Raw genomic sequence first — 20945 nt, 5'->3', positions numbered from 1 at the left:
TCAATGGAGTGGCGGGAACGTGTGATGTCTGTGCATGAGCATGGGTCTGAGTAAACGCTGCAACAGGATACAATCTGGGGATGTACGAACGAATGACGACCATGCAAATGAAGGTATTCCTAGGAGGTATAGACTTATCGTCCCAGTCGACACAAACTAAAAGTAACAACATCAATTTTATAATTTCGCACTCAACATATAAATGTAATATAACATATGATATTACATAATAGTTAGGACTTTAGCAGAATAGCTGACTTATAATCTTAAGACAATGTCTTATGACCTAAATCTTTTGTCTTTAGTAACGCACAATGACTGTCTTATGACTTAAGTTTTAAAAGTGTATATGTATGAGGTATTACTTTTCGTATACATACACTTTTAAAACTAAGATTATAAGTCAGCTACATTCTGTTAAGGTCCTTACTTCGTTAAGTATGAAAATAGCTGCGTACAAGAAAAAAAGAAGTTTTGCAATTGTCGTAAAATTCTTTAATACCTACGATTGGTTTTGCCTTTAGTTCCTCACTGGATCTAAATATATAAACCAATCATATTAAAAAATCCTACAACAATTGTATGTACAAAGCTGCCTTTTGTGCTGAACACTGTCATTATAACGTTGCTTATACAGCACGGATCGTTCCAACAATATCGCATATTGCGACATTCTAGCAATATCTCAATAACGTCGCAAACGTTGCAGTAATATCGTTGTAAGCTTTTGTGCTGTATAGGGCGTGTAGTTTGTACATGGTTAATGCAACCATTTATTTTTTATTTTTTCGCATCGAGCTGTTGAATTTCCAACGGTGATGATCGCTTATTAGAAATTATTGCACAAAAATTGTGCATTCTATCGTGCTAAGTACACGAACGCATATTTAATTCACGTTTAATTCGAAAAAGAGCATCATAGGATAATGTCACGATTAATTTTAGTAATTCTCACCCTTCTAGAATTGCACTTGACCGTAACGCTTAATATCAAGCGTGGAACCATCAGATAGCAATAGTGCAGTCAATAAAACGTGACGGTTCGTGTTTCCGAACCAATAAGAAGACTGGGAAGAAAAATAGTTTGATGGAATTATCTGATCGAGTCGTGCAGAGTTGGTTACGTTACGAGAGAAATACGAGAGGGTTAGCAGGGAAGTGTCAGAAAGTAGAGAAGCCAATAAAATATACAACGTGCGCCACGCAGCAAAAAGAAAAGCGGCACTTTTGTGGATTTGTTCGTACGGGAACATGGATCCGTGACCTACGCGATGTACAAAACCACGGTCACAAGTGCCGTGAAAGTCGCGAGTAATTGTTCACCCATGACCTACGTCAACGATATTGACCATACACACGCGACTTTAATCTAAATAACGCCACGTCGGAAGGAAAATATACATATCTTCCGCATGCAAAGTCCGAGAGGGAACCTTCGAGAATTATTCCAACGTGCTGAAGCATTCTATTCTCTTAAACTTCTCTAAATCACATGTCAGCGATATTAAAGTTTAAAAACCATATTGGAAATAAAAATAATTTCAATGTTGGACTTTTCATCAATGAATGTTAGTCATAGATTTCACAGATTTCAGTCTTGATTAATTTTTTGTCCATTACGTCCATTTCGCAAACAAAATTCAACATCGCATATAAATATGACTGTTTCTTCACACAGTGACACTATACGACACACCCACGACGCAAAATCAATGGCGTCGAGGGTGCCATGATTGTGTGTCTACAGTAGCAGAAAATTAAAGAGGATGTGTTTCCCCTGAGATTATACGTTGAACTTGTCATCTCTCTTATTAAAAATATAATAATGAGGATGTAAATATAATAGAAGAGCAAATCAACTACAAATATAATTGACAATTAAAATGTGTTGTGCTAACGACTCGTATATATATATATATATATTAGCCAATATAATATTACATAAATTAAATTTTTTAATAATTTAAATAATTTAATAACAAGATGAAAATTTTTTAAGAATATATAAGAATTAGAAAACTGTACATTTCTCATAATAATGACATGTAAATTTACTGAATGCATGACTATTGGAGGAAACCAATTGAAAGAGAGAGGGAAACAAAGAAAGGATGGAAGTAGAGAGACAAATCTCGAATGAAAAATCGATGGAAAACTAATTCCAGACAGGAGGGCTTGCAATCTGATAGTGGCGATCAATCGATTGAAGTGGCGTTTACAATGGGAAATCAATAAATGTATTCGACGAACATTAGATATGGACGAGTATTTCAGAGAGAATCTCCATATAATAGAACCGGACAATAATACAATGATGTTATTGCATTATTAAAAAAAATATAATATAATAAATTTTAAATTAAATGTATAAAATTTCTGTAAAGAAATTCTATCTATTCTTTATAAAGCTAATGCATGTATCACGAATAGCATTTTAATTAATATCATCATCATTTTAATAAAATTAATATCGCCTTTATAATTTTATATTTCACGTGTTTAGATTAATGAGTATGTTAAAATGTCGAACAAAAAAATTTAAATTAATACCAGTCGAATGTTATTGCATATATTGGCAGAAAGACTATCGAAAATTAATTATTAAATGTAATTAGATTCATGTAAAAAATTATTGTTTAGATTATTCCAGACCAATGACTCAGATACAGCTAAAGATTCCCTTATTTCTGACAGATTTTGAATCAGATTAGTAAAACTTTCATTTGCTATGCACCAATAACTTGAAACTTAGTAAATGCATTGTACTCCGCATTATTTCGTGCGCTCTAATGCATCTTCGCGATGACACCATTTATCGCCTGCTGTTCGCTGAATCTGCATTCCCGGACCAGCTTTCGATTCGTCTCTTCCGTATTCTAAGAACGTTAGTACTTCGATGATGCTTTCAATACTCAAGAGCTTTTTACCTTCTCATCTATCTTTTGCGACGTCCCTAAAAGTTTAACAAGAGATACTACTATTCGGTCCAACGTTTTAATTTATATCGTGAAATCACTGCAGTGCTAACGTTCTCTGTAAAAATAGTGTACGAAGAAATTTGATAACGATCCATATTTTATGATTTTAATATTAAACAGATATATACGTGACTAGAAATAAAATAAAATTAATTCTAAGGAAACATTTCTATAGAATATAATAGAAAGTAATTGTATACAATACATTTATTAAAACGATTCTGAAAGGTCAGATTGCTTGAAATTTTTTATGAGAATTTTTTATGACGAATTGAATAAATATACAAAAGTGAAGCGATATTTATACGAGCAAAATTTACAACATATAAAAAGTAAACGAATATATTTTTATTAACCAATCCTTGTATTAAATATATAAATGTACGATATATGTGAATAACTCTTTCTTTTTTTCGAGGTTGTAATTTTGCAGTAATATTTCGACTTTCGTTGACAAATGGTAAATGTCATTTATTTGATGGCAAATTTTACTTAGAAATCTTCAAGAGACTTACCGCTATAAGATGAATCTATACAAAATAGATTAAATAAAAATTAACAAAATAGCAGTTATTATTACAGTTTTTATTAGCAAACCCAATTTTTCAATCTTTTCATACTAAAAAATTAATATCACAAAATGAAATATTTTGATAGGATTGTCCATGGTTCATTTCATAGTACATGCCTTATTTCTAGTTAAATAAGATTTCTAGTTAAAATTCGCAATAATCGGACTACAGAGCCGAGATGTCACTGTAAAACGACAACCTTAAAAAAGGAACGGAGTATATACTGCACATACACATATATATATATATATATATCGAATATTTATATAAACACTTGTTAATAAAAAATATTTTTTACTCTTTTTATGTTATATAAATATTATTCACAAAACTGTATTTTTCTATATTTATTCACAGTTCGTTATAAAAAAAAAACTCAAAAATTTTGAACAATCTGACACTTCAGTCCTCTTAAAAGGTAAATATTTATGTTATAATAAAATAATAGAAATGTTACACTAAATTAGTTGGTATATACAGCTAATAATAAAATTAAATAAATTCTAAAACAAATATTAAATGATAAAATTTTTAATTTTAGATAGGTGGGCAAATTAAATTGAGAGATTACTGTATTTTCGTTTATACAAAATTGAAATTGAATAATTATAGAAAATAAAGAGAATATCTATATATATAAGAATATTTATATATATAATATGTATTTAATATATTATATTATATTATAATACACATCGTATCATATTATTTAGCTAACATAAATCATAATTTTTCCAATATATTTTCTTCATATTTTCAAATATATTTTTCTTCATATTTCACACGGAAAAAAAATATAAGAAAAGGCAATTGCAATTTGTAGTACAAGATAAGTTTATAGATGAAAACAGGGTTTGACCTGACAGAATATTGATTGCTGTCGCGGCATCGTGCTGCCACGAACTGTTCGTCTGCTAAACTTTATGTACACCGCACCGAATCGATTTTGTAGTCGGTAAAACAGACGATGATTATCTTCAGCAGTGAAGCTGTGATGTTACGGTAAAATTTTCGTGGAAAATTCACCAGTTTCAAAGATTTTCCGCGACGGCACCACCGAGAAAACGGTCCAAGAACACACAAGATATTTCAGTTTTTCCGCATTGCAGGCAACATAAGATATCCCCTGTCAATATAAGATAAAAATATAAGATATATGTCAATATAAGATAAAAAAAATTTCGGTTTATTAGTCGTATAAATCTTATTAATTGAACGTAAGATTCGTTTAACGTTCCAAGTCTTTAAATAGATAACAATCTACCTTTGCAAGAATCTTGTAAAAATCTAATTTGATTTTCGTCTCTATGTAAGAATCTTGTAAAAATATACTTTTGTCTTCATTTCTACGATGAGGCGCCGGTAAAAATATTACAAAAATATCTGAGCCGGGAAAAGATCTAAAGTAAGATTGTTTCGCGGTGAAAAGACGTATAAACAAAATTGTGTATTTTAGACAAACACACATATAGAAATATGCTTATATAAACGTGGCAATTTGGCAGCCAAACGTCGCAATCTCGTTGAGCCTTCGACGACAAATCCGTCTCGTACGTCTAACGATTTGACAATTCAGCGTAAAACGTCTCGTTGAAGAATAACTTTCCTCGCTTCTTTTGCTCACACTGACAACTGCGATCGCAATATTTAGTTATGTCTAGCTTTAAATACTGATACGACTATTGACTCAATTTCGCATGACAACATGGATATTTGCTTCGTCAACGTTAGAAAAATACCTTAAAGAACATTGTAGAAAGCATGCAAGATCTTCGCGAATGAAAGTAGGTCAGAAAGTCCAGCATCTCGTCGTAGGAGTAAGACTCTGCCCGTACATAGTATTCCGCAAGGAGCAAACTATCTTGAAAAGATCAGTAAATCTCAAGACGATTGTCTTAAGCGTTGGCCGAGCTTCTCCCACGTGGTACAACTTGTCAGATTTAGATAGGTAAAGTTTCGCGAAACAAGGAGAAATGGAAAGAGCAGGAGGTAAGAGAACGGCTAGCTTGTAAAGTTTGCCATAAATTAAATTTCAAGACTTTACTATGTTATAAGCGGCATACTCTTTCCTCCCCCCACCCCGAGTTGATCAAAGCAATTAAAGCATCACAACTTGAAACTACAATCGCGTTTTTATTAGCATTATTGGTCTATTCTCTGTAATCAACTACCGTGCTGCAATCAATATTCCATCTTGCTCAAGAAAACTACCAATACAAATTATACTAATGATGACACAACTAAAATCGTTTAACGCGAAGAAATCTGAGAAAATACTAGAAACGGAATTAAATTAATCAAACATCAAGTTGTTTTCATTATCAACGTCACGTTAGTGAGATTACCCACGCAATCAAGAACAGTTACAATATTGCACAATCTCCGTTAATTAATAACACCACGGTGCTGGGTAACCGTGTCGAGCATCGACATTGATAACAAGCATACGCATTACTGCGTTTGTAGACGCATACAAATGCAAGAAAAATCTATATCCATTTAACGAATGTAGAGAGGGAGCAGTTCCAATATTTAAACTGCGGCTCTTTATTGTCGTTTTAATATCAATTTTGCTAAAGTATTTTTTTCCCGAGTATTTGTATCGATTTTCGCAGAATAGTCTGACACATCTATCCGCCGAGCTCTCTTCGTATTTACCAAAGTTCATATCGTGAACAAACATACACGTAGCATTAACGCGGAGGCCGAGAATCAGATGGAACTTACCGCCGATTCGCGATTTCCAGCTCGTCATATGAACGATAATACTCACTGTATACGCAACGAAATGTGTAATTTCACTTGGAAGAACTGGTACATATGCTAGTAATGCCAATGCTATAATCCCGTCATATTGATCTGAAGGTATTTTCTCCTTTTTATTAGCAAATGTTATGTTTCATTTCCGCGACGTATATAGCAGCGACATATACTCCTGATGTTGAATGAAAAACGTAATTTATCTGGAAAGGCTTTGATATGATACAATAAGAAGATACTCTTTATGTTTTACAATAAATTACATTTACACATTATATCATCGCTTGTGACATCTGTCGTTTTAATCAGTCTTGATTCATTTTTTAGAAACGGGGAATTTAAAAAAAATATAGAGTTTAATTAAGACTGATTTAAATTTAGAAACAATAACTGACTTTATTTCGATATATACTGACTTTATTTCGATATGTACTTGTCAATAAATGTTAGTGTGAAAATGAAAGACTTCAGATAGCCTTGAGACAAGTTCTCACTCGGGGAAAGCGATTACGAGTAAAATTTATTGTGCGCAAAGCTTCGCCAATCATCATTTTACATGCGGGTACACTTGAGAACTGTTTGTAAGTATGGTTATATGCAGAACTTAGTGACTAGGGCTAGATCTTAAACAAATCAAGGTCGTCGTAGCGACCCGCAGGGGCGCATTATTATCGATCTCGCGGAAGAATCGTTGAGGAAACAGCGCAAAACGAAACGGCCTGGCGTGAATAAGGATTACATGTCGAAATAATCGATCGTAAAAGCGGAATATTAAATCTTAAAGCTGAAAAGCATTTAAGTTTCTGTCAGCTATACATCAGAACAGTCTGTAAACTGCATGCAAAGTAATCATTTAGGCATTTACGCCTACGATGTTACTATTATCATATCAGTTCCATTATTCATGTTATGTGCATATACATAACAAATGTAACTCAGAAATTTCTTATCAAAAGTAACTCTTTAATGTAAATATCCGAACTTTTTCATCAATCTGCTTGATGTAATAAAATAGAATAAAGCATAATCTTTATATTCAGCTTAGTCAATATTGTACTTCAATTCGAATTGAACGATGTCGTTATAAATATTCTCGTCACGTTGTTTCAACATTACGTGCCTTGATCGCGCGGGGAAGTTCGAAACAAACTTCGAAATTACCTGTTTCTACACCGTGAGCAAGCGTGTAACGTTTCACGTCATCGTTGTTTCTAAATTAACTTTAGCAATACACAACAATTGCAATATATTAACGTCAAACATAAACGAACTTTTACGATAATATAAAAACATCGGACTTTCGATGAGGCCGGGGTTAAACAGATAGAGAATATTTTAAAGTGTCGGAGATTGATTACGAGCTACTCTCTCTCTTTCAGTAATTATCTCTCTCTTCTTCTTCCATGATAAATGCGTAACGTCCTAATTAATGAGAAGTTGATTGGACGCGTCAGATGAGAAACAAAACGTTTCGGAATGGCGTCAAGTGGCTATATTATTAATGATCTACTATGTCTCGCGCATAGCGATAAAACTGACTTTCGTTAAATTATATCGAATTTAATACTGCAATATATTATTACATGGAAGGAATCATTTTGTTAAAGTATATGAAAATTTAACTACAAGACGTTCCAACATGATGAGAAATACTGTAAAAAGTTTTGATATATTACTACATGGAAGAAATCATTTTGCTAAAATGCTTAAAAATTTAATTATAAACGCACGCGTGCATTCAAACATGATGAGAAATACAATTAATAATAGAAATTCAACAGCCTATACCGGTCGAAGCTAGATCTTTTAATGCTTTAAATAATTCAATGTGAATTATATATATACTATATATGTACTTGCATATATAACATATTTGTAGTCCTTCAAACTGCGCGCTGAATTGGTTTTCCGGACTTATAAACGCAATTAAACTATTGAAATAATATCATTATTTAAGAATAGCTTGTCAGTTTAATGTAATTCGTGATATTATTCCAGTAGTTTAATTGCGTTTAAAAGTCCGGAAAACCAATTCGGCGCGCAGTTTGAAGGACTACAAATATGTTATATATGCAAGTACATATATAGTATATATATAATTCACATTGAATTATTTAAAGCATTAAAAGATCTAGCTTCGACCGGTATAGGCTGTTGAATTAATTGTGTTTCTCACATTGTACGGTCTAAAAATAAGATTCTTATTATTTGTGATGAGAAATGTTGCAAAAAGTTTTAATATTCTAATAATCAGCTTAAACATCCTACATGATTATTTTAATAATTTAACAACATTTTCAAATCTATATCTGTGTGACTAAATTTTTAGATATTTTAGCAAAGCCGGCTTTGCCTTGTATTTTATAATGAGACCCGTTTATGGAACTAGCAAATTACAAACGGTATGTAGCGATTTACTTTGTTAAATAACATGATTTAACGGGCCACTGTATGCGAACTTCAATATAGAGTTGTAACCAACTACTCCACAAGCATACGCGTTGCAACATTGATCGATTAATTAGCGTGTAATGCTACACATGCATAGGTACATACAACAGAGAGTAAATACAAAATCAGTAAAATAAGGCAGGTAAACAGTCTCTCATTCCATCATGCTCGCTAATTTATGCTTGCATATATTGCAAATATGCCGCTTGTGCGACCAGCAGGAAATTGTCAAAATTTAAGCATAAAATCGCTTATTCATGTCGCGCGGTCAGCACGTTCTCAAGGAGTTGCAGTATCCATTCCATTTAGATGCAAGTTGGTAATTCCTGTAGAGCTATGTTGTAATGTGGCACGTTGTACATCAAAGGACACGTAATTGATGGGAAATAATTGCTTCCACAGCCGTAGGATATAACTAGACAAGTAACTAACTAGCGACTAAGGTAGCAGGTAAGGTGAATATCGTGTTGCTCTTTAATTAGACATGTTGACACCATTGACATATAATTTTCTTCCTTCTGTAGTATTTTTTAGTGTATTATTGTCTTTGTCTGTCGAAAACACTACCGGAATTCGAGATTAATAGTAACACTATACGACTAGCTGTCGGCAATATATTGCAGTAATATCGCGTATGTGTCATTGTGTCGATCAACAGAGCTTTTTGTACTAGTAAAGATAACTGCAGTAGCTGAGAAATAGTGATACTAGCAAGACAAAAATATCCAAGATGATAAAACAAAATACTACCAATAATAATATAGATAAATTACAATGTATTGAAAGAGCAATGTTGCTGAAGAATTAAAAAATTTAGCTAAATACAGATCTGAAAAATAATTTTACTGGACCATTAAAATAATTAGGTAGGACGACAAAATCGGTTGCTAGAATATCAAAACATTTTGCAGCATTACTCATTATGCTTAAGATTCCTGTAAAATTATTTTGATGATCCAACAAAATTATTTTCAGATCTGTATCTAGTTAAATTTTTAGATTCTTCAGCAAAATTGCTCTTGCAGTGTAGAAAATTTAGATTAAAGAATACAGACCTTTTTATATTATTTTCTTTCTATTTTTTCTATAAAAAATTACGGATAAATTAGTATTATTTCAAGGTTAGAGCATATTTAGTATTTCCTATATCGCATATTGGTGATGAAATTTGAGATCCGTTAGTATTGTTTCGAAATCAATAGCTGTAATAATGGACATCCGGCTGAATGACAATTTGCGAATTAATGGATGTATTCTCAACATTATATATTGATGTAAATATGGATTTCATAATCAGCTTATAAACAGAATCTCTGCGAAAAGCAATTAGTATTGTGAAAGAGTCACGTCTATACGTCAAAATACAGGTTATTCCCTTCAAAACGTTTTAATTTTGTTCCAATATCAAGATATGCTGTATAATATCGTAATTCTCCCATAAACAAGTTTCAATTTATTCCATTTTATATTTTGCGTTCATCTCACGGGCGTAGCAAAAGCTATCCGGGAAAGGCTTTGTTTAACGAGTCAAGGGTCGACGATGCACTTTACGAGTGACGTTAGAAGATCTAAAATGTAGGTAAGAGAAGAGAAAACAGAGCCGTTACTTCAGCTGCGATATGCAAAAAACAAAAGGTTTTTATACAATATGGTGGCTGTATGAGCGATTAAGCTTCAGCTCGTGTTTCTCAAGCACATTTCGACCTCGCATTTTTTAAACGTAATATTGTTCGTATTAAGAAAGTGGTTTAGAATTATTTATATTCCATAATTTATTCTATCGCGTGATGATATCCGTAGGCGAGCGGGTATAAACTGGATGCAGGTGGCGCAGGACAGAGAGGTGTGGAGGAGAATGGAGGAGGCCTACGTCCAGGAGTGAACGGAGAACGACTGAGAAGAAGAAAAAGAATCCTATCGAATATCACAAAGAATATTTCAATACGAAATATTCTATTTTCACGTGTTTTTTTCAAGACCATGCTTTGATGAAATTAATATATGAATAAAAATATCGAATATATATAATATATATGTTATTAATATATTACATTATATATATAGTTTTGTATTTTCAAAAAAATATTATTTATGTAACATTATTGTGAACTATAGAATAAGTTACATCACTGAATAGAGAAATTGAAACATTAAAAAAAACATCAAATATATATTTGAAATAAATAAATTAAATTATTATCTTTAGATATTTTTATGAGTTCATTTAAAATAAAACATATTTTACAGACGGTGATACTTTTTCAATTTTTATAAAAGCTCATAATTCCATACAAAATCTTAACAAAATTTTTAATCAAACATAGGATTTATTTGGACCAGGACAAGCTTCCGCAAAAAATTCACTAATTAATTATTAAACTAAACCATTATTTTATAACATTTCTTTAATAGAGAAAAATAAATAGCAAATAAAGCAAATTTTTTTAGTGCGGGTCTAATTAAAAGAAGTGTGAAAAGTTCGGCAAAAATATTATGCAAAAATTTTTCAATACAACTTTAATGTACAGCACCGAAAAAAATTTAATTTTTTTATGAAAAAAATATCTAGCAGAAGAGGCCGTACATTTAGCAAGTCATATTTGCACTCATGAGTAATTCATGTGTGCATCATATAGATGTATATGCTTTTCGCGCATACATTAAGCCCGATTCAAGCTCGTTATATTCGAACGCGTAAAAATCGAATTGATAAGTCTTTTTACGCTCAAAAATATATCGTTTCATTTCACTAATTTTACTGCGATCTAACTTTCAAATTAAGCTATTCTGTTACAAAAGAATACTACATGCTTGAGCATCTGGAAAGAAAAAAAAGGAGATGAATACGTTGCGTCGAGAAATGTTTACAATGATCAGATGAAGGCAATTTTATTCTGATTGGAGTTCAATTGCTTTAGAATTCGTTCGAAATTTCTCGAGTAGAACGGGAAAGATTTTCAAGTTATTCGCCGCATTCCCAGGCCGACATTTCCAGGTTGAAAGCATCGTAGATGTGTAATCTATTTTCGAACATACGTCCCAGTTGAACGATGCCCAGTAAACGTTTGCATACTGGCCGACAAACACATGTTTGTACTTGGAATGTGACGCGACATAATTACTGTGACTTGCCAGAGTGTGGTTGAGACGGACGTTGTAAATCGGGAAAGAATAACTGCGGTCACTATTTATTCTTGAGCAATAATAATTTTAAATATAATAAAACAACAAAGAGAGAGAGAGAGGGAGAGAGAGAAAAGATGAGTAATTTATACTTTTAAGCAGAGTTGGAAAGTAACAATTAAGTTACTTTTTTATAATGTTAAAGTGTGTGTAAGTTAGATTTTAATATTATATTATTCAATAATGAATATTAATTATAATCACCAACGTTAAAACTTAAAACTCTTAGTTAGTCTCCATATAGCAAAGTTTTCTTTATATTAAAAGCTTATGCAATAAATCTTCTATAATTTAATATTTTTATTTTTTAATGTACGATTAGGAATTTAGATTGTAATTCACAAACGCAAATTTTATTAAAAACTTTTACTAAGCATTGTTTTTAAACATTAATGTCATTATTAAGAATGCATTCCAATTTACTGCCAATTTAAAAATTTATGGTTCACGTTACATATATACTATAGAGTTTCAGCATTGGCAGAGACTGTCGGAATACAGCCTACGATATAAAGTACAAAATATTTTTTTAAATATTAAATTTCTATTAAAATAAAATATTTCTTTCCAATAAAAAAATAACGTGAATAGACATAAATAGTAAAAAAATATTAAATACATATAAAAATAATAGAGAATTAATAATAAAAGTAACGGCTGAATTCCGTTTTTCGTTACCGTTACAGACAGAGAAAAGTAACGATTGTTACCGAAAAAAAGAACAATGGCATAACAAGTAATGTGTTATTTTCCAACTCTGTTTTTCACATAACAATTACACTCTTTACTTCTTTAAGTATATTCACTTAGATATTTGCACTGCATCGACGTATTTCTAGGAAGTAAAAGAGATTGTAACGAAAAGCAATATTTGATGAATTTCGCAGAAATTAAGCATCTTCAGCTTTATGCGCCAAAAATAAGCAAAGATGATGCTATGAGAGGTGCTTTCAAGAAAATGAGAGAAGACTGTTTCTTTGAATAAAGCAAGGTAAGTATTACAAAGCGAACAAAGCGTAATATTCTGCATTATTCAGAGCTAATTATTTTCATAAAATAATCAGCTCCTATATTCAAGTCGATAACACTTGTATCATTAACGTTTGATAATATCTGATCATTTTTACTTTGTATTTCTGAAATATTAAATGACACATCTTTATTTTAAAAGAATGTCATTGCTATATTTAAATAATATAATTTTCTAAATCAAAGGTAATGCAAACGTAGTATGCGCCTATAGAAATGTCTGTTCAATCGTATCGTTATGTAATTGATATCATCACAGCGTAGTAATGCACAACATTAAACGCGCTATATGCGTATTAATCGTGAAACACGTATTTATGTATGTCGCATATCCCCCGGGCTTTACGAACAAGGCAGAATATTCTAATATAACGTAAAATACCATATACGAACACCATATTGTTCGTACTCCGATCAAACAGCATCCAATTAATTCTAAACATGCCTGAAACGAGCACGATTCGCATCACAAAGGAATGTTGGTCTGTGGTTTAAACGCTTCTCTCTACTTACAAGTGACAAGAACAATTACATTTGATTTGCGTTAGTGCAACGCGGACTCTCTATCGGAAAGTTTTATAAGAATATTGCTTCTTTACAGAGAACTAAAAAGTAACAATGAAATATTTCTCTTTTTCTTTTCTTCTTTTTGAGAAGATATCGAGATAATTAATTTTGCTGCTCTTAATTAAATATATAAAACATTTAAAAATTTGTACTGTCGTAATTTTCTTTTTAAATACAGAAAGAAATTTTTAAATATAGAAATTAATTTTTCTTAAATATAGAATTTTGAATATAATCTCGAGAAAAAAATTTTAAATTTTCTATTGTTTTCACATTTCATATCAATAAATAATTTATTTAACAATTAAAAAAACTTCTACTAAAACTAGAAATGAATAGTAGCTGTATGAGTTTTAAATCAAAAGCTTTATGTTTGATTCACATGCAATTGATGAGAAATCAGAACGATAATATCATTGCAACATCAACGTGAGCAATCACATAGCGCATGTTTCATGTATAATTTCATGTTTACTTCGTAGCAAATCTAATTCGTCATAATGATATACTCATTCATATTATAATAATTGGCATCCCGATGGATTTTAGCGCTATACACATAATATTAGATTTTCCTAGAGATGTATCCATTAAAATCGAATCGTTGTAATTGCATAAACAAATGTTATCTCTGGTTTTGTTATCAAATCTCGTATTTATATCATCTAACCTGTTCGTTGTTTAACTGTTCGCAAATTTACTCAATAAATTTCCATCGATTTCTATCAATTCCATTATTTTTTTTACAAACCGGCACATCGGGAAAGGTTAACATGGCGAATGATCGCCTCGGGCGGTTCTACTTCGAAAACACGGACACAATGGCAGGGCAGGAAATTCGATCATTCAACTACTCACTCTAAAAAGACCTCGGATTCGCTTCGGGGCAACACCAACCTCGGCAATACGATGGCCTTTTTGCGCCGGCTCTTAAGCGTCTGCGTGGAGAATTGGAACTCCGATGTCTGTAACGTTTGTAGGGGCGAATGCGGACTCAAAATCGTGATCTTGCGGTCGCTACCACCTGGACTGGTGAGAGAGAACACACTGGTCGGCGGTGGCAGACTGAGGTGCTGCGGTATTTTTCTTTCCAATCCGGTGTTGGCGAAAAGGCCGCGTCTGACCTCTGCATTCATGCTCTCTTCTCGATGAAGATTCTCACTGCTCTTCGACTCGACCGTCACTATCCTGCGCACGTCTCTCGTAGACGATGTCAGGAAACTTCTGTAGTGAGTCTTGGAAGAGCCTACATGCGTCTCCGAGGACGAGGACAGCGACTCCATCGACTTGGAGTCTTCGCTGTAACGATCGTCGGCACTAAGAAAGTTTTTCGACGATCGCAGGCTCTCCATCGATCTGGCGGTCACCTGGCTGACGCCACCTGTTGTTAACAAATGTTGTTGTTGCTGACGTTGCTGTAGCCTTGAGATGCTCTTCACTTCGGGTTCGTATTCCTCCTGGCTAGAGCTGGATTGCGGACTGCGATTCGTCACCATAAAAAGGCCCAGTCGCGAGCTATCGCTCACACGTAGGGATGACATCGTCGTTCTTTTACTACGTAGAGATTCAGCATCATCAGGAATGTCTAGGGAATAACGACACTTCTCATATAATTTGCGTGTCTTAACAGATTGTGACGCGTCCTCATCTTTCGGTAGATTTTCTACTTCGTTTTCAGATGCGCATTCCATCGTGTCGGAATCCGACTCCTGAGCTCGCAAAATATGCTGACTGATCTTCGAGGTAAATTTTGAGGTGGAAGTAGTAACTTTTGTGGAGAGCTGGTTTACCAACGTAACTGCTTCACGTAAGTCCTCAGTATCATCCTCGTCCATCTTTGCAGAGTCGCTAAATTATTCAAGAAACACTTACAAAAATTGCTGCAGTAAAAAATAAGAAACGAAGCCTTTTTTCCGATAATGTTATATCGCAAGGTTGTCAGAAGATTATTGCAAGTGGTTTAATTCGTCAAAAAATTAAACTCGTCGAAATTATCAAATTTTCAAACAGGACACATTCATGATTCCACGTGGATTTCTTCGTCATCAGATCGGAATGTACTGACCTCGACACTTCTTTTCTTTCGATTGCACCATGTATTCCATCCACGCGATCTTGTCGTTTAAGAGCCAACAAGCTGAAAATCAATGACATCTTTCAACATTTTGGAAATTTTCTTTAGTTGGAGCACTTGGGGCCAGTTTCGACGTTGTTATTTTTTGCATTTTGCCTCTTTCATCAACCTCTCTGATAATTTTTAATAATAACATAAAATTTGTAAGTGATTATAAATCAATATTTTTATTATTCAGTCTATTGCATATTTTATTGTTAAACTTCGTTTTTACGTCAATGCTGTAACAGATAATATTTTAAATATTAAATTAACAAATATGTTCCCAATGTTAAATATAAATTGGAGGTCAAAGTTTGATAACCGAATCGCAAAGATGAAAGCGTCTAAAAGAAAATTGAACATCGACAGTTTAAAAAAATATTTACTGTATGTAAATTTGTCATTGATGCCTTTGTACAATAGCGAGTATTTTTTTTCAATCACAAACAAGTTAATCGAAATTAAAATTCAGTTATTTTTATGTCGCATATTCAATCGAAATTACATAATCGAATCTATTTGTTTTGTAAATTTCATATTTTGAGAATACCGTAGTTTTATACTTTCAAGAGATTCAAAAACATTTACATATTTTATTTATTCTTTCACGGATAAAGAAAATAATTGATATTTACATACCAAAAGATTATAACGGCAATTTAACTTCCTACGAAGTGCGAGAAAATTAAATCAACTTTATTTGTATTCAGCATGAATAATAAATTTTGTGATTATATATATGTACTTTCGTAATTTGATTCATGACTTAAACTGAACTATTCTTCTGACGACAAATATTTGTAGAACATATGTGCAAAAAAAGTAAGAACAAAAAGAAGCATCGAGTAAATTTAACATGAGTTTCTGTTGCAATGATAAATATTTTTATTTACGCGTAGATTCAATTTTTAGCGACTTGTCTAATCGAGTAAACTGAACTATTCTTCTGACGACAAATATTTGTAGAACATGTGTGCAAAAAAAGTAAGAGCAAAAAGAAACATTGAGTAAATTTAATTTGAATTTCTATTGTAATGATGAATATTTTTAATTGAACGTAGATTCAATTTTTAGTGATTTGCCTAAGCGGGTTGTGTTGTGTGTGTGTGTTGATCATTGATTTTTTTATAAATCCAATTAACGGGAACGATTGTGACCCGATTGTAATTAAATCGCTTGCTATCGACATTCCCCTCCCCCCTTCTCTCTCTTTTTCTCTCTTTCTGTCTTTTTCCGTTTCTGAGACATTTCTCTGAAATAAGATCATTTAGAGCTTCCATAAGAGTTACTATGTCTACCACGAATTTCACGAATTAAAGCAAAGATGTGCGCAAAGATATAACTTCCTGGATTTGAAAGCTTCGCTTTCAAGTAACATGCAATTGACGCGCGAACAAGAATTCGATACAAGCTCGCAACAATGGCCATCGGTAGAGACAATACGTACAATAGGCACATCGCGGTAGAGTCATTCAATTGCATCTCGCTTTAGTCCTAGAACGCCCGCCTGGCTTCAGTAGTTATACTGTATAAATTAGAAACGGTTGAACACTAAAGCTAGCTAATTTGTGTACCTAGAACTTGCAGTAATTACAGTAGGAGAACCTTCTGAGTCAGAAAAGATATAGACAATATCTCGCATCTTTATTTTCAGCGGTATTTATCGTAAAAAATATCGTATGTTTCTACGTTAAGAATTTCCTTGTTTCTTTAAAAACAAAAATTTTCTACGTAGAGGCATTTTTAGCAATTTTCATGTTGCATAGTCCCAAAAGCAAATAACGTGCGCGTTCCAAGCATTACTCACATAAACAAAGTAATTGACGGTATTAAGGGTCGGCAGTTGTTGCGGCATGCAAATCGCATTAATTAATACATATGGAAGCGCGCATAAATTATTTCAACCAGTCATAAACGTAATAACGCTATAATCGAGATGACTATTACATAACGTAGTCTAATATTAATAAATTTATATTCCATACATTTGTCGTGTTAATTATGCAGTTTACTTGGGATAATGAGTAATATTAAGCAAATTGAATCACGTTACATCAATGAATGCGAATTTAACAATAAACTTGATAAATGTTGAATGGGTATTGAATGTGACGATCTTTGTTGTGATTGTCACGTACTGTAGCAATAATAGTTTGACGAGCAATTTGAAATCTTCGAAACAACTTCTGTGCTGATTAAATCGCGCCGGAAGTCAATCAGATGGCGATTCTCAAACGAACTTTCTGCTAAAGATTAAAGATTAGTGTAGGATGTCATGGTACGCAATGAACAAAACTGCTGAAATATTATAAATTATTATATAATAAAAATAGTAAATTATAAAAAAAACAATAATATAATGTACGGATAATGAGAGCGTTACACAGCGCGGTAATTGGTGCGCAATTTATGCAATAATCTAATAATATTCACATAATATATATATTAAAAATGTACAGTGACTGTCGATACCAGCTTATTTGGACGTTTCGGTTTCTTTTGAATCGTAATAAATTATAAAAATCGCGTAAATTATCGCATTACATTAAATTTATTTTTCTTTTAATTAAAACAATTTTTTTACCGAATATCAAATTTAAGTTCTGCTTGTGATATCTTTATAGCAAGTTTTTTTACATCATTTCATCGATTTGTACACCGTAACGACATTAATCAATCCATAATTTGTTTACAGAGACAGCAATTTACAATGCATTAAAAATTGCTTGCTTTAGTTATACTGATATATTGCACGCTGCTGCCGTTTCTATCAAAAGGCCGGTTTGTAAATAGATGCCAAGAAATTTTGCCAAATATTTGCGAAACTTCTAGTCATCTATATCAAAATACGACAGGTAAAAACATCTTTCGTTAATTTAACGTCTAAAAGCGCGCTCAACTGCCGCTCAACATTTAATATTTCATAGTACGTGACGAAAATATCGATATCAAACTTTCAGCGCGTAGGTACTTGAACTTTTTCAGCTTTGAAAAGGAAAAAATCGTTTCCTTATTGCAATCATATATTTTTAAGAATTATAAGCTAAATCCGTTAAACATTAAACGTTTAATTGTTTTTTAAGACCTCAAGTATTTTATGTTATGTCCTCGCATTTTAATATTAAAATTTTAAAACTTTAGCTTTGATTAGCTTTAGTTTCAACTTCTACAAAATTTCAGTGTTTTTCTTATCTGTGAGTTTGACATATAGCACGGATATCTAACCTTTTAAAGGACATTAACACGACGCCGTTTTGATGGAAAAAGAGTTTTCGCAATCAGACTTCGTATCGTAAAAGCACTATTTCTTCGAAATGATCTTTTATTTTAAACTATTAAGGACGCCCACGTTGAAATCATTCGAGCATATCTACGCTGCGGATTACGTAGCGGATTGCACGCGAGGCTTTACTAGCATTTTCCTTATCGATCGCGCTCTTGCAATGCATAGGGAGCTTCTACGAAATCATCGCAATGGAAATCTGCACAATACAATTTGTTCTCGGAATATATGCTTATTGTTATTGCAATAAAATTCGAAAATCGGAATCGCTGCACTATCTTTGTACTATTAAGATATATTGCACTTCGTATATCAACATAATTACATTGGATATTGTGAGTGTCAAACTCATCGATTACTTGTATGTTCGTTACGAATATTAATAACATACACAGGCTCTCTCTTACAAAAAAAAACATTTTTTTTTACCCAGAAATGGCAGTATGTAATCCTGAAGGTTTTTGACATGCTAAAACCAAATTCATAGTCAAAATTGTTTCATCATGTCAGGTTTCCGAGATATTCTAATCCGAATGTGCCAAAAAAGCCTATTTCGGGCATTTTTCGATTAAAATATCTCGTAAAATATGTAATGTATTTAAAAAAATGATATTTCGGCAGCAACAAATTAGCAACAAATTAGCAACAAAATCCTACGTTATTTCTGCGTAGATTGACTTTGTTGTAGGTATTGTTCCGCTAACTGAATCTTCCTTTAGCAAAACATCATTTTTTAAATAAACCGACAGAGCAACAAATTTTTTTCTTTGGCAACTTTTTAGCAACAAATGGGCAACAAATAAAAATGTTAGTTAGAATCGATTCCGCTCACTTTGTTCCGCTAACTTATAAGACGTCAATGATGGTCAATATGAATAATTATAATTATTCATATTGAATGTAGTCAATATTTAGTGAATGTGTGCAAAGTTGGCGTGTACATTGATTGTATATATATAATCATAGGTGATTTTCGTAGATTTTTTCATGCCAAATTCGAATCCGTAACCAAAATTGCATCAGATTTACAAGATATTTTAATCGAAAAATGCTCGAAATAAATCTTTTTGGCACTTTTAGATTAAATATCTCGGAAACCTAACGTGATGGAGCAATTTGGCTATGGATTTGGTCTTAGCATGCCCAAATCCTTCGGGATTACATAGGTACTGCCGTTTCTGGGTCAAAATTCATACCGGCCTGTGTAATTAATTAACCTAGCAAAGATTATAATTAATCACATATCTATACTCAAAGAAAAAATATAGGACCATTTTAATTTATCCAGTCGATTTTCTCAAAATTTGTAAATTTAAGGCAAAAATGTTTCAGACAAAAGTTTTATAGTTTCAAGGGAGAAAGAAGTTGATCTTAATTAACCTTGAGAAGATGTCCTTAAGATCAGGTCAAGGTTACCTAAAATTTTTTAAATGGAACTTTTCATTTTTTATTACATATTCTTATAGCTGACTTCAAAATCTTTTCGAAACACTATAATAATGTATATGCCATTCACTATACATATACTGTCATTCTATGCAAATTATTGTTTGGAAAACGCTAAAATCTTACGATTATAATTATCTAATTGATTAGTTAATTTATATTATGAATTAACAAATATTATATGTAATAGAATATGTACATATTATAATATATAATTATGTGTAACAAAATACCTTATAATTATTTAACATCAATAAATAAATTAATTAATTACATAATTATAATCGTATTGGCGTTTTCCAAACAATATGAAAAAAGGTTAAAAATGTTGCACAGTGTAATTGCATTAATGCATTAATATTGATGGATTAAGCAATTGCAAATGGTACATAGCACATACATTTATTTTACAATCAATGAAAAGAAATACATTCTTTAAAGTAAAGTTTAAAGTAAATCATTATATAAGCTGCAGCCTCTTTCTATAATCAGAACACGTACTACAATCAGCTGTAATTGTTTCATCCCGAAAATAGGTCGTATCAAATTCAACGAACTAA

The 20945-nt window shown here is 32.2% G+C and overlaps 1 protein-coding gene across 7 annotated transcripts in view; it reads right to left on the bottom strand.

Annotated features, from left to right (window-relative positions):
* dnc (phosphodiesterase dunce) overlaps positions 1 to 20945 on the bottom strand; it is a 212451-nt gene that overhangs the window by 136448 nt on the left and 55058 nt on the right. For 4 of the 7 annotated variants that reach the window (XM_018459679.1, XM_018459680.1, XM_018459681.1 and 1 more), the window contains exon 2: positions 14399 to 15677. The exons of 2 other annotated variants lie outside the window; for them this stretch is intronic. In XM_018459679.1, coding sequence (XP_018315181.1) covers positions 14399 to 15375 — 977 coding nt within the window. In that variant the 5' untranslated portion in view covers positions 15376 to 15677. The remainder of the gene's footprint in view (positions 1 to 14398; positions 15678 to 20945) is intronic. One more of the 7 variants, XM_018459682.1, reaches the window with a different exon arrangement.

This window comes from Mycetomoellerius zeteki, unplaced genomic scaffold (genome assembly GCF_001594055.1).
Source record: "Mycetomoellerius zeteki isolate Tzet28-1 unplaced genomic scaffold, Tzet1.0 scaffold85, whole genome shotgun sequence".
NCBI classification, from domain to species: Eukaryota; Metazoa; Arthropoda; class Insecta; order Hymenoptera; family Formicidae; genus Mycetomoellerius; species Mycetomoellerius zeteki.
Note: the sequence above shows the minus strand (reverse complement) of the source record. Positions and strands in the feature narration are given on the sequence as shown.